This window comes from Carettochelys insculpta, chromosome 1, assembly GCF_033958435.1.
Source record: "Carettochelys insculpta isolate YL-2023 chromosome 1, ASM3395843v1, whole genome shotgun sequence".
Classification (NCBI taxonomy): domain Eukaryota; kingdom Metazoa; phylum Chordata; order Testudines; family Carettochelyidae; genus Carettochelys; species Carettochelys insculpta.
Window position 1 is genome coordinate 256,522,461 of NC_134137.1, and position 13,988 is coordinate 256,536,448.

Consider the following 13,988-nt stretch of genomic DNA (forward strand, 5'->3'; position numbering starts at 1 on the left):
TACTCTGCTGTGACTTATTGGCAGGGCACCTGCAGGAGGCTGCTATGCCTGGCCCTCTGTACCCAGTCCGCTCCCTTCCCTGCAGCTGTGGGGAGCCCAGTAGAGTATCCGCTGCACACTTGCTCACCAAAATTTCCTGCTATGCTGATGCTAGTGATGCCCAAGAGGAGTTCAAAGCCAGAGATGGAGAAGAGCCATTCCTGACAGCTGGCAGCACGTCAGAGGGAACTGCTGCCAGGATCATTCCCCTCTCTACTCCATCCTGGGAATGGTAGACTATCAGGAGCTACCCCATAACACAGAGCTTGCCCTAGACTCCTCAGCTGAGTGAGACACGATTGCTACCTATAAACACATCTGAGGGAAAACTACAGGGAGGGAGAGGAGTTATTTAAGTTAAGGACTAATGTAGACACAAGACCAAATGGATATAAACTGGCCATCAACAATTTAGTCTTGAAATTAGGTAATGTTGTCATCATGAGAGGAGTGAAGTTCTGGAACAGCCTTCCAAGGGGAGCCTGGTCTTGAGAAAGTTATGTCAGGGACGGAATGATGAGGCAGCCTGAAATGGCAAGTAATTTATCTGCAACTGAGAGCAGCAAATACCTTCAATGGCTGGTGATGGGACACTTGATGGAGAGGGCTCTGAGTTAAGACAGAGAATTCTTTTTGAGGTATCTGGCTGATGGGTCTTGCCCACATGCTCAGAGTCTAACTAATTGGCATATTTGGGCTTGAGACAGAATTTTTCTCCAAGACAGATTAGCAGAGACTCTGTTTTTTTTTTTCTTTTTGCCTTCCTATGCAGCATGGATCACGGGTCACTTGCAGGTTTAAATTAATGTAAATGGTGGATTCTCTATAACCTGAAATCTTCAAGTCACAATTTGAGGACTTCAGTAATTCAGCCAGAGGTTAGGGGTCTGTTAGTAGAATGGGTGGGTAAAATTCCGTGGCGCACAATGTACAGGAGCCTAGGCTCGATGCCCAAGTCCCTTCTTATTTTAAAGTCTACGAGCCTATGTTTTCTGTCTCTGTTTTCTATTTTTAAAATCCTTGAGGCCTAATGAGAGGCAAGACAGAGTCAAGGCTTTGACAACATGTAGTGTTAGGTCTTATTTTATTTGGCTCTCTGGTCTGTGTGGTTGAGATTGCATCAAGAAAGTGTTTAGACATCAGCTAAGTACCAATAAGGGCTACTTCAGTAATCAAGTGGGCTAAATTTAGAATTTGCCTGAGCTATACACAAACTGGACATGCTGGGTAAGAAGCTGCCAAGTCCTTCGCAACAGGGAACACATCTTCTATCTATTAATAGGCCCAACAGGGGAGATGTACACTGGCTACTAGATGTTGAGCACTTGCAGCTCCCATTGGTTTTCTTGGAAACTGAGAATGCTCAGTATCCCAAAGGGAGCACTTAGCATCTGCAAGAGAGCTAAGACATTTTTAAAGAGAGAGTAAACTTGAGACACTTGAGGACTCCCTGCTATAAGCAAAGCAAATTCAAAAGACAAATATTTTCAGAAGTGTTTTAGGCTTTGGGCTATACCTTGGTTAATTAACTGATGGCTTTCTAGATGTTATCTTTGGTCACCTTTAATGATGTGGCTCAAAGGGTTATGTTACTTTGACATGCACGTGAGCCAAGATATTAACATGGCTCAGGGACTATATTATTTATTTAAAAACGTGTTACAGTGGTGCTTGTTAAAATACTTACAAATGCCTTTACATATGCTTAATGTTATTATGGGATGCTTGGCACCCACTATGCTAAGTATATAGACTACCACAAATATTGAGAGGTTTATTTGTTTGCCAAGGCAAAATGGGAGACTGGCTAGATACTCGCTGTATATGATTAAAAAGCTTAACCTTGGGATTTATGCACATACTAATAAGAGGGTACAGACCATGTTCCTTGAACACAAGGAGAAAAAAAAAACAATAAACATGACCTTAGAAACTTAGGGGGAGAGGGGTATTTGGTTCAAAACACAGAGTATTTCCTACAAAAAAGGGCAATTTAGGAGAGATGCGTAATAGCTTCAGAATTAAAAGTTGTTTGCATAAAACTTAGATGGGAGAGAGGAAGAAAAGAAATTCTTAACAAACCTGTTTTTTGGGGTCACTGGCAGCCTTGACTTTTTTCGCTATATCTCCCAGAATTTTGATAAGTTTCCCTTCCTTACAAAACTCATCATTTAAGGTTTTTCCTGCACAGAATTGGACAGCAGCCAGTAGTTTCTGATACCAGCTTTTGAAATGAGCTTCATTCACTGCATCCTTCACAAGCCTGAAGGGAGAAGGAAGAAAGTAATTGTATACCTAAAACTGATTTCTTTTATACCACCTCTAGCAAGAACAATAAATGTACTCAAGATGAATCTCTATTTGGTGGCTGTGGGCAGTTTAACAGGAGAGAATGAAAACAAGGTTATTTATTTGTTGGCAGTAGTCAAGTTCCATCAAATACCTAATGAGATTCCAAAGCTGTGTCTACACTGCAGAGTTCTGTCCCTGTCAACAGATATTTCCTGACAGAACGTCTGTCTACAGAACATATCCACACATAATAGAGGCTCCCCATGTCAACACGCTCTGTCGACAGAGAGTGGCCAGACTGCCGAGCCCTCTGTCGACAGAAGAGCCAAATGGAAGTTTTGCAAACAGGGCAGCCCAGTGAACTGGAAGCCTTCTCTTTCAATAGAGGGCCTCCAAGAGCGTCTACATTATATTTTATCAACAGAATCTGTCAACAGAGGTGCTATGCTTATACAATCAAGACAGAACTCTACTGGAAAATGGCTGTGTGCTGTCAACAGATTCTCAACAGAACACATTTGTAGTGTAGACACGCCTTAGTTTTGTCAACAGAAGGCCTCTTCTTTGGACAGAACTCTGTAGTGTACACTGAGCTCAAGAGTGTAGGGCTAGGAACCTACAATTTCTTTTTGCCATTCACAGAACAGTTCCTGACTTGCTTCTGATTTCTAAAATAAACATTTGTCAGAATAATGTCCTGTCTATTGCCTTTTGCTCAGTTTTATGCATGCATACTTATTTCCCAGCCCAATAACTTCACACTTGCAGACAGAAGTTACATCCAGTGGGTACATTTAACAGTTTGTATTGGTCTTAAAGATGCTGCCAGTTTCAGCTGTATTCACCATTTTTAAGTACAGGAAGTAGTCCCAAAGTTGATAAAAGGTCTAATCCCTGAATTCTGTGAAGGGCATCCACTGTAACTGTCTCTTCTTTGCCAAAGGTGGGTTCAGACTAAAAACCAGTTATGAGTCTGAACTTTGGTGAAGCTTTATGGCTGTGTCTACACTAGGCCCCTTCAAAGAAGGGGGCATGGTAATCAGCCTGAGCAGAGAACACTAATGAAGTGCTGTGATGGATATGCAGCACCTCATTAGGCTCATTCTCCCTGCAGCAACTTTGAAGCCTTTGGGAGTATGGGCACTTCGAAGTTGTGGGGGTACTTCAAAGTGCCCACGGCTACATGGTGTGCTGGCACTTTGAAGTTTGCAACTTCATACTTGCTGTGGGTAGAATTAGCTTAATGAGGTGCTGCATATTCATCACAGCACTTCTTTAGTATTGTCCGCTCAGGATAATTACCATGCCCACTTCAAAGAAGGAGGCTAGTGTAGACACAGCCTATGTGACATTGTTAACACACATTGATTACGGAGTGGAGGGGAGGAACAGGTATATTCATCTTTTGAGCCTCATTTAATTTTCTCCTCCATCCATAGCCCTGACTTCGTGGAGAGAAAGGGATGTGTTTTTCAACTGAAGTTGTTCAACTCCTTCCCCCCGCCTTTAACATCCAAGAGGAAACAGTTCATCACCTTTAAGATTATTTGAGCTAGTGTAGGTGTATGATAGTTTGACTGAATAAAAAAAACAAAACAAAACATAACACCTTTTTGTCAGCCCCTGTAGATATAGAGCTTATGTGTCATCAACTTTGTGCCCAATGCCTAATTCAGCCTTCTCCCCGTCCTTAAGTAGCACTAGGCCACCCCACGCTTCTTAATCCACCCACAATCCCACTCTCCAAACACCCCACTCTGCTAGTAACCCTGCCTGTTCCCCAGGCTAGCTTCCTCAGCTGTCTTGGCCACTGAATTGTATGAACAGTGTTTGCTATTAGAGGTTGTTAACCTGAAATTTAGACAGTTTGTCAAGGGTTAAAGGAAACAACATATATACACACATATCAACCTCACAGACGTTAGCAGACAAAATATTGTATTGCACAGATAATAGAGCATATGTTGGCATTCCCTACACAACTTAACTCTGCCTTTTTTGTGAGTGTATTACAATAAGGCTACTATGGCCAAGCATATATATATTTTATGCCTGAAATCTGTATTCACATTTACCCAAATAAAGGTAGAGTATAAGGATTTTACATATTTTTCCCTGCTAACTTTTTTTTTGTTTTCTTTGTTGCCTTTTATAAAGGCAATTATGTCCCTGGAGTTTTCGCTGACACCCAGACAAAGTTACAATTCAATATAGAATAATATTACTTGCTGGTTTCTGAGAAACCTTCCCAATGCCATAAAGAATCTGAATTTTTACAAGTTTGTAAGCACTGCAAACATGTAAAGTATCTCTAGCATCTCCTCGTAATGCTTAGACATGGAAGGGAGGAGATATTAGAACTACGTTTGTCATCTTCTCTTCCTCTCAGAGTTGGAAATGATGCTTACAACAGCCCGTTGTAAACAATTTTATCCTGGGCTGAAAGAGAATATGAACTGTCAGTGTCTTGTGGGAGATAAATTCTGGCATACAGACAGACTTGACACTTTCAGTGGCAGAACTGCTGCTGCCATCTCTGCTCACTCTAACAGCTCATGCATGAATGACTGATGTTAGCTGGAGTCGCTGAGCTTCAAAAGCTGTGTGACTTTGCACAGTTGTAACAAGAATAGCTATTTCTTAAAACTCACTGTCCGTTTATGAAGTGAAACCATTCTAGCTCAGTTCTAGCTGACCTGATCATGATCAATGTTTTTCGAACATGACCGTTCCTGGCACAGTTCAAGCTGTTATGCTGGCTAAGAATTTCAACCTGTCTTAATTTCAGCAATGTAAAGAAGTAAACGTGTCTTTTCTAGCTTATCCAACTCACAAGAGGTGAAATTCACCCTTCTCACAAAATCAAGGTAAATAGGTAAATGTGCAAGTAATAATCCTGGGCTGAAGCAAGGTACTATTTATTCCAGCAGGTATGCTCTTCGGAGCTGTTCCTGCCTTGGATCATGTCCTCGATGTATGTCCCCCTGAATCTGTAAAATCCCAAGGGGCTGTTCCTACACACTATGCACTTGGATATTCAGAGTGGGTATACATCCCTCATCACATGATGTACAAAGGCTTCTCTGCCTCACTGCACTGCCAGGGCCACAAAGCTATGTCTACATGGCAGGCCCTATTTCGGGGTATAAGGGTATCCTGAAGTAGCTGCCCTCATCCATGTAATGCACCCATTGGCTTGAAACAGTTTTTGAGATAACGGGCATGCTACTTCGGTATCCCTGTAAACCTCATTGCATAAAGAGTACAGGGATGCCTCGAAATAGGGCTTTCTTTTTGCATGTGGTGCCATTTAGACAGCGCCACATGCCAAAATAGCCTACTTTGAAATCTACTCGAAACAAGCTATGCGGTTTGCGTAATATCACATGGTGGTAAAGGGACTATCTTCCACCACCCCTTTGCAACAATATTTCTTGTATGTTGTATGTTGTGCATTCTTTCGCAACATTTTGTTAAAAAAAAATGTGTTCCACTGTGTGGGGTTAGGTCACTGCATGTGGAAAGTGCAGACACGGCACCGTGATGAAAGTGTTCTATAAAGTAGACCATGGTGCTTCGGTTCTCAGTAGTGAATGTTTCAATTTATAGAAGTATTGTTCACATTTCCTGTAGCAACAGAAAATGATATCGGCTCAGAGATAACGTGAATATATACCTATTACATACAAAAAAAGGTTTAAAGAGAATGTTGTTTTGCAAAGTCAATCATTCAAAAGTTAGGAAATGCCATAATTCAGGAGGCCTGTTCAACCTTTGATTTCAGCTCTCCATGGCTATGTCTGCACTACAGAGTTTTATAGACAAAACTTGTGTTTTGTCTGCAAAACTCACAGAGCATCTACACACAAAATGTCAACTGAGACTGTCGACAGAAAGCTGCGAAGATGCTCTGGGGGCCCTCTAGCTTACAAAGTGGATCAAAACATTGATCCGCTTTTATGTGTAGATGCCATCTGTTGACAGAAGTTTTGTCGGAACATCTCTTCCAACAGCAACTTCTGTAGACAGATGCTTCTAGTGTAGACATAGTCATAGAATCTTTAATTACATGATTACATACAATTTTTTTACCACCAAATATGCTGTCAGTAATGGTGAGCTTTAGTTCCCTCAGCTAAACCTGGGGCAAGCTGGCTCTTCCTTCAGCCTGATTAATGAGCCCAGCTGGGTGACTGCAGAATCACTTAACTGACTGGCTGGCCTGATTGGATATAAGAAGCCAAGAGATCTGCATTTTAAGCTCAGGTCTCTGACACCTGCATCATTCCTTACCCAGGAGAATAGGTGCTATCATAGTGTATTTTGTTTTTTCCTCATTGTTCAAGGACCTTATTTACTGCACACTATTCAAATTCTGTACTGAAGAAAGAATTATTAATTTTCTCACAGGTGTTTGGTATAGTGCTCATCACTATAGTATGTAAGTGCTTTACAAACATTCATTCATTTTTCTTCCAAAATGCCTGTGAGGTAAGGTATTATTCCCATTTTACTAAGTGAAAACAGAGGCTAAGAGGCTTTAACTCACAGAAGTGTCTGATAATTTTGGATGGCCTATTTGAGATGCCTAAGGCCTGTTTTCTTTTTCGCACAAATTAGCATTTTAGAGCAATTCATTTGTTCAGATCACAGTTCCCATTGACTTCATTTGCAATTATGAATGCTCGACACTTTCGCAAATCTCAGATGCCTCAAGTGAGGCACACAGAAAATGAGAAACACACAAGTACTGAATGTGTTTGGTTTCAGTGACTTGCCTTACTTCCCGTAGGAACTTCATGGCAGACATAGGGACAGAAACCAGTTCTCCAGCATAACATTCAACTGTCTTAACTAAGAGACTCTCATGTCTCCTTTTGCAGCCCCCCATACTTTTGTTACAACCAATGCACACATTCCAACTAATGCAGCAAATGCCCTTCTTTTCAGACATGTAACCGCTGCTTACTTTCTGAGTACTGCCCATCCTTGGCACTGAAGGATGAAGAGGCCATATGAGGAAAAAAAAATGAAAACCAAAAATAAAAATCAATCTATTTGATTCATATTTAGTTTGGTTCTGGCCAAGCTCCAGAAGAAGTAAACTCTAAAAATTGTAGCACATTCACATGCTTGAGAAGTGTTTCCTTTAAGTTGAAAAAAAGGAGGAGGTTAGGACCAGATACCAGCTACTCAGACATAAGCCAGAGGCAGGGAGATGGACATGGAAGGGAGGGAAAGAGTGAGAATTTTGATATTTGTGTTTAGTAAGCCCAAGCTGTGCAGCAGGGTGGAGAAGCTGTCATGATCGTGCCCTCTACTTCTGCAACAGCTGAAGGCCAGAACTGGAGGAGCACACATGGTGCAAAGTTTCAGCACATGGCAGTTGCTGAAATGGAGTGTGCTCCTCCCTGTAGGATTGCTTCAGAAAGATTCATCCACCCCAGTGCTCTGCTGAGCAAATACATCCAGGAACTGCAGCCCAGGCCAGGCAACTTTGTGCCACTCACTCCTCACAGATGTGCTTTTAAAAAGCCAGTGTATTGACTGTACTTTGCAAAATGATTGGAATTAACTAGCTTTGACTTCCATGTTAATTTTATAACAACAAAACAAAAGCAATCACAAGGTGGATATCCAAGGTCATCCTTTCATGCGATGACTCATTCTGGCTTTCGCTGTAGCGCTTGCTCTGCAATTGAACAAATAAGCAATTGCGTCTTCACTGTTGCCTGGCCCACACATTCCTGCCACCCCCCATCCATTGTGCTCTGTGAACCCAGCAGAGATAGGAGCAGCTGTGCTTTATGAGATCACAGGATTAACATAATTTTCAAGACATGAATGGCACTTCCAGGACAAGACTGGACACACTAATAGCTGCTGTCCTGGTAGTAATGCACTTTAATTAGATTGACTCAAAGTCAGGCATTGCAAAGCAAGGAAAAAACCATATTCAGCCTCTGATGTTTGCTACAGAATGCTGTATATTAGACTTAACCCTGACATCTTGCTTATATTCCAAGCTTGCAACCATGGAACATAGGGGTCTGTGGACCAGTAACAGGAAAACTGCTTGAGCTCTCCTCCTATGAATGGCTCTTCCCCAGTCTCCACATCTCTGTTTTAGATACTTGACTTTAACCAGAACAGGATAGGAGGTTTTAGATTCACTCCCAGCAGATCCTGGGCTGGGGACTGTCACAAGAAGAGGAAAGATCTGACTTGAAGTTCAAAGATGTGGTAAAGGAGAACAAAGGGCTTGTCTACACTTGCCCCCAACTTTGAAGGGGGCATGTTAATCAGGGTGATGGGAGATTACTAATGGAGTGCTGTGGTGAATATGCAGCACTTCATTAGGCTAATTCTCCCCCATGGCAACTTCAAAGTGTCAAATTTCTAAGTGCTGGCATGCATGTAGCCATGGGCACTTCGAAGTGTCTTTACTCGCCACTGCCATGGGGGAGACTTAGCCTAATGATGTGCTGTGTATTCACTGCAGCACCTCATTAGTAATCTCCCACCACCGTGATTAGCATGCCCCCTTTGAAGTTGGGGGCAAGCGTAGATAAGCCCAAGGATTCCCCAATAGCACGTTATGGGGTTGCAGGCCCTTAACTGCTGGGGGAGACAAAAGAGACGCTATTTACTTTAAATTCATAAGTGGGGCATATTTGGTAAAACTTCTTAGAGTCATAGTCAGTGCTAAGGAGAAATCAATGTTTCTGTTTAATAAGCTGTTTTGATGTACTTATCCATACATTCACTGCATATATTACCACGTGCATATACAGTAAAATATGACAAACACATTTTCAAAACTGACTCGTGATTTTGAATGTCTCAGTCCATGAGAACTTAAAAAGACTTGAGTACATTCCTTCTCTAAAAAAATCAGCCTTTAAGGTGTCCCAGGGTAGGTCTACTCAGCAGAGTTATTTTGAAATATCTATTCTAGTGTATACACAATGCACCTGCTATTTCAAAATATGAGGAATAGCACCTCTTTTGAAATATGCCATAGTGCATCTGATGGCTTTATTTTGAAACAGGCTCTATATGTGTAGACACTGTATTTCAGAATAGCTAAGTTCTATTTCAAAATGCACTTTTGGCTACAGCTTCATTAAATTCCTCTTTTGGAGGAGGAATATAAATGAGTACGATTGAAAATGCAATTGTGTTTAGGGAAGAGACTTTTCCAAAAGCAAAAACAGCTGTGTAGAGAGGACTCCTTCAGAAAAAACCCAGTTTTCGAAAGAACCAAATTAGGAAGAAGGGTTCTTTTGAAAATGAGTTTTAATTCTGAAGGAACCCCATCAACATGGCTGTTTTTGCTTTTGGAAAAGTCTCTTCCAGACAAGTGATCAAGTGAGATTATGCAAATGAAGTGTAAGATTTGTAAATCAGTGCTTCATTTGCATTTTCCATCTTCCTCATTTGCATTCCTCCTCCAAAAGGAGAATGTAGTGTAGCCATAGCCTTTAGCTGTGTCTACACTTGCATTCCTCTTTCAAAGGAGGCATGCAAATAAACGAAATAAAAATGGAAATGAGGAACTTATTTACATATCTGGAGACTTATTTGTATATTCTCCTTTCAAAAGAGCTTCTTTCAAAAGAAAAAAAGCAGGGTCGAAAGTAAACCTTTCTTCTTTTGAAAGTAAACCTCATCTTCGAAAGAACCCTTCTTCCTATTTTGTTTCAGATATGTAAATCAGTGCCTCATTTATATTTTTGCAAAAGCAACGAGGGGTCCTGTGGCACCTTATAGACTAACAGAAATGTATGAGCATTCTGTTAGTCTATAAGGTGCCACAGGACCCCTCGTTGTTCTTGCAGATCCAGACTAACACAGTTACCCCTCTGATACTTGACACCATTTATGTTTTTGATTTCCTTCATTTGCATGCCTCTTTCAAAAGAGGAATGTAAGTGTAGACACAGCTTTTTTGTGTAGCCGTATTATTTCAAAATAAACTATTTTGGAATAGCCTTTTGAAAATGAGACAGCTGTGTAGACACTCCCCCCAGACGGGGCACTTGAAAACCAAGGCACCCAACATCACTAGTCACTTTGAATATTTTCAGCATGCTCATATCCAGGTTTTATTGCATTACTCCTGTTTTCTGATCCTTTGGTTTACTCAAGCGGAGGCAGGCAGAGCGTGAGAAGGAAAAGACATTGCTGCAGGACTCTGTGGGTTAGTATAGGAATACATTATTGTAAATGACTGTCACACAGTCCCCTGTATTTGTCAATAGGTTAGCATGCAAAATGGGTGATTCTACAGAGGCATATCGCCCTGTGTCTACAGTAGACACCTGCTTTGGAATTCACAGGCCTTCCTGCAACGCACTCATTATATCTCAAGACAGCAGGTTATGGCATGTGTACAAAACATGTGAAAGAACAATCTGAATTTTAATGAGACTCCTGGTGAAAATATTTTAGGCTGCAAATATGCACTAAGGAGAGTCAGGTGTGAAGGTGGCTGGCCAATGGGGATGAGCACAAGATCTGAGCATTGTTAAATCCACTGCAGGTTGCTCCCAGACATTAGAATCAGGGATGTGACAAATAAATCACAGAAATGTAATACCTTCAGCACATCTGTGAAGGGCTGTGAGGAAGAGTGGGCAACTCACTGCTATTAATTATCCAGTTGCAAGTAAAATATTTAAGATTATACTCTTATTTTTATTCTCTCCTGGAGCAAGTTTAGATTCCACAAGCTAATTACAATTCTGCACATCCAGCCAAAGAAAACAGGAATAGTCCCTTTGGTAATAGTATCAAGATAACATACATTATATATAATCTATAGCTTCTAAAAGATTCTTGATGGTCTTTACAAATACACCCCTCTGCTGACATATCTACATGTGTATCTCTAGACATACAGAATAGGCATGGAATAGGCCAAATTTGTCTCACTTGTTAATAGGCTTTCTGGTGGTGTGACTCTGCCAATTCAGAGAGAAGGAAAGGGGAGTCGTGCCCACTTATTTTGAAAGGCAAAAATATACAATTTTTATTCTCTGTGGACCTATCCCCTGCCTCTTACAAAAAGTTAGTATCCAACTCCCCAGGTAATGCTTCCAGAAGAGAAAAAGCACTGGAAATGATCACAATAGGTTAAGGTGGGACCACACACATAGGGAGGAAAAATATGGTTCAGTAGAAGGCAAGGCCATGAGAAGACCATTTCCCAGATGAACCAAAAGTGGCTTATGCCCAGAGTGGTGCACCAACATTCTGTATACAGCTATTGGAATGTAGCAGGCAGCTGAGCAACAGAGGAGAAAGACAAACCTAAACAGTCTAAACTACTGAGACTCATATAACATCTAACATTTTGAGGACCATCATGCATTAGCCGGTGAATTACTATATGTCCCCTATCTTTTTCATTTCTACCTTCTACATTATCTACCTCAGGTAGGTACAATGTTCATGATAAAAGTGACTAGAAATTAAAGTTTGTATTGGTATACATTTTGTTTTCCTTAGACTTCAGAGTCAACTGATATGGACAAGTCAGCTCTCTCAAAGCATGAGGTGGCTGGCCAGTGGGGACAAGCCCAAGGTCTGAGTATTGTTGGATCCACTGCATGTTGCTCACAGACGTTCGAATCAGAGATAAGACAAATTATTCACAGAAATGTAATGCTTCCAGCACATCTGAGAAGGGCTGTGAGAAAGAGTGGACAACTCACTGCTACTAATTACCTTCTGTGTTATTCACCTGAGGTAGGCAGGAGGCATTATCAGGCATTACCTATACATTTAGGAAAACACGAGTGCACCATTCCATGTGTGGGAGATTATTCAATTACACAAAAGAGCTAAAAACTTCTTTGTTTTCAAATGAGAATGTAAACCATGCATGATGGAGTCACAAGAGAAGGGACAGAAAAAGGTTTCTAGGTTGTTTGTCTTTACTTTCCCAGTTTAGACGTCAGCCCTTTTTTTACAGGGAATGGAAAGAATTAATGTTGACTTGATGAGGCAATTTGGCTAACCCTCTACTAAATGCTGATGCATTAGCTGAAAGTTTTAAAAATTAAATAAAATTTAAACATGTAATTTTAAATGTTTAAAATGAGTATTTTAAAATGTTTAGGTGAATCATGGTGGAGTATGAAATATGTGTAACAGTGAACAGCAACAGTATACATTTGGTACTATACGCCCCTCAGACAATGGAACTGCTATCAGTTTAACTTGCTGGTTTTCATATGCTAGAACAGTACTCTTTTGTCCATGTTTCAAAATACTGTTTTTGAATGTTTAACCAACCAAATATATGGGTTTCCGCTGAAATTTTGCTTTAAAATTATCATGATATTTTTAATCATAGTAGGCTAATTTGTTTAAAATATAACCTAGAATAGATGCCTACACATCATTGACTTTTTAACAGTGAAACATTGTTGCACACTAGATATTAGATGTAATAGCTATTCTGCAGGCAAATGAAATTTAATCAGCAGTCATCAATCCTCAGCAAAACAGACACAGCAGAATGATAATATTGGCAAACCATCATTGCACTAGTAAGTCAATACTTTTTAAAAAAATCAACATGACATAACTGGATTAGTAACAGACAGAAAGCTGTGCTAGTCCATATACTATCAAAACAAAAAAAGCAGTCCAGTAGCTCTTTAAAGACTAACAAAATAACTTATTAGGTGATGAGCTTTTGTGGGACAGACCCACTTCTTCAGACTGTAGCCATACCAAAACAGACTCAATATTTGAGGCACAGAGGACCTAAAATAGTAACTAAGGTTGACAAATCAGAAAAATATTATCTAGGTGAGCAAATCAGAGAATAGAGGGGCAGAAGGGCGGCGGGGGGAGTCAAGAATTAGATTAAGCCAAGTATGCAAAACAGCCCCCACAATGACCCAAAAAATTCCCATCCTAGTTCAAACCATGTACCAATGCGTCAAACCTGAATATAAAAGAGAGTTCAGCAGCCTCTCCCCTCAAAGCGCCGTGAAAATTCCTCTTCAGCAAGACACAAACTTTCAGGTCATTAACAGGATGCTCACTCCATTAAAGTGGTGACTGACCAGCTTGTGAATCAGGAGTGTCTCTTTGTGTGTTCTATGTCCATTAATTCTTTGTCTAAGAGAATTTGAAGTCTGTCCAATACACAAATCATCTGGGCATTGTTGGCCCATGATGGCACATAGGGGCTACGTCTACACTAGCCAAAAACTTCGAAATGGCCATGCAAATGGCCATTTCGAAGTTTACTAATGAAGTGCCGAAATACATATTCAGTGCCTCATTAGCATGCGGGTGGCCACGGCATTTTGAAATTGACGCGGCTCGTCCAGATGGGGCTCCTTTTCTAAAGGACCCCGGCTACTTCAAAGTCCCCTTATTCCTGTCTGCTCATAGGAATGAGGGGACTTCGAAGTAGTTGGGGTCCTTTTGAAAAGGAGCCCCCTCTGGACGAGCCGTGCGGTGGCGAGCTGCATCAATTTTGAAGTGCCGCGGCTGCCCGCATGCTAATGAGGCACTGAATATGTATGTCAGTGCTTCATTAGTAAACTTCGAAATGACCATTTGCATGGCCATTTCGAAGTTTTTGGCTAGCGTAGACACGGCCATGATGTTAGTTGAGGAACATGAGAATG

General features: G+C 40.9%; 1 protein-coding gene across 1 annotated transcript in view; it reads right to left on the reverse strand.

Moving 5' to 3' along the window:
- PIK3C2G (phosphatidylinositol-4-phosphate 3-kinase catalytic subunit type 2 gamma) overlaps positions 1–13,988 on the reverse strand; it is a 344,110-nt gene that overhangs the window by 139,111 nt on the left and 191,011 nt on the right. Inside the window, exon 18 of the mRNA XM_074983736.1 lies at positions 2,122–2,302. Coding sequence (XP_074839837.1) covers positions 2,122–2,302 — 181 coding nt within the window. The remainder of the gene's footprint in view (positions 1–2,121; positions 2,303–13,988) is intronic.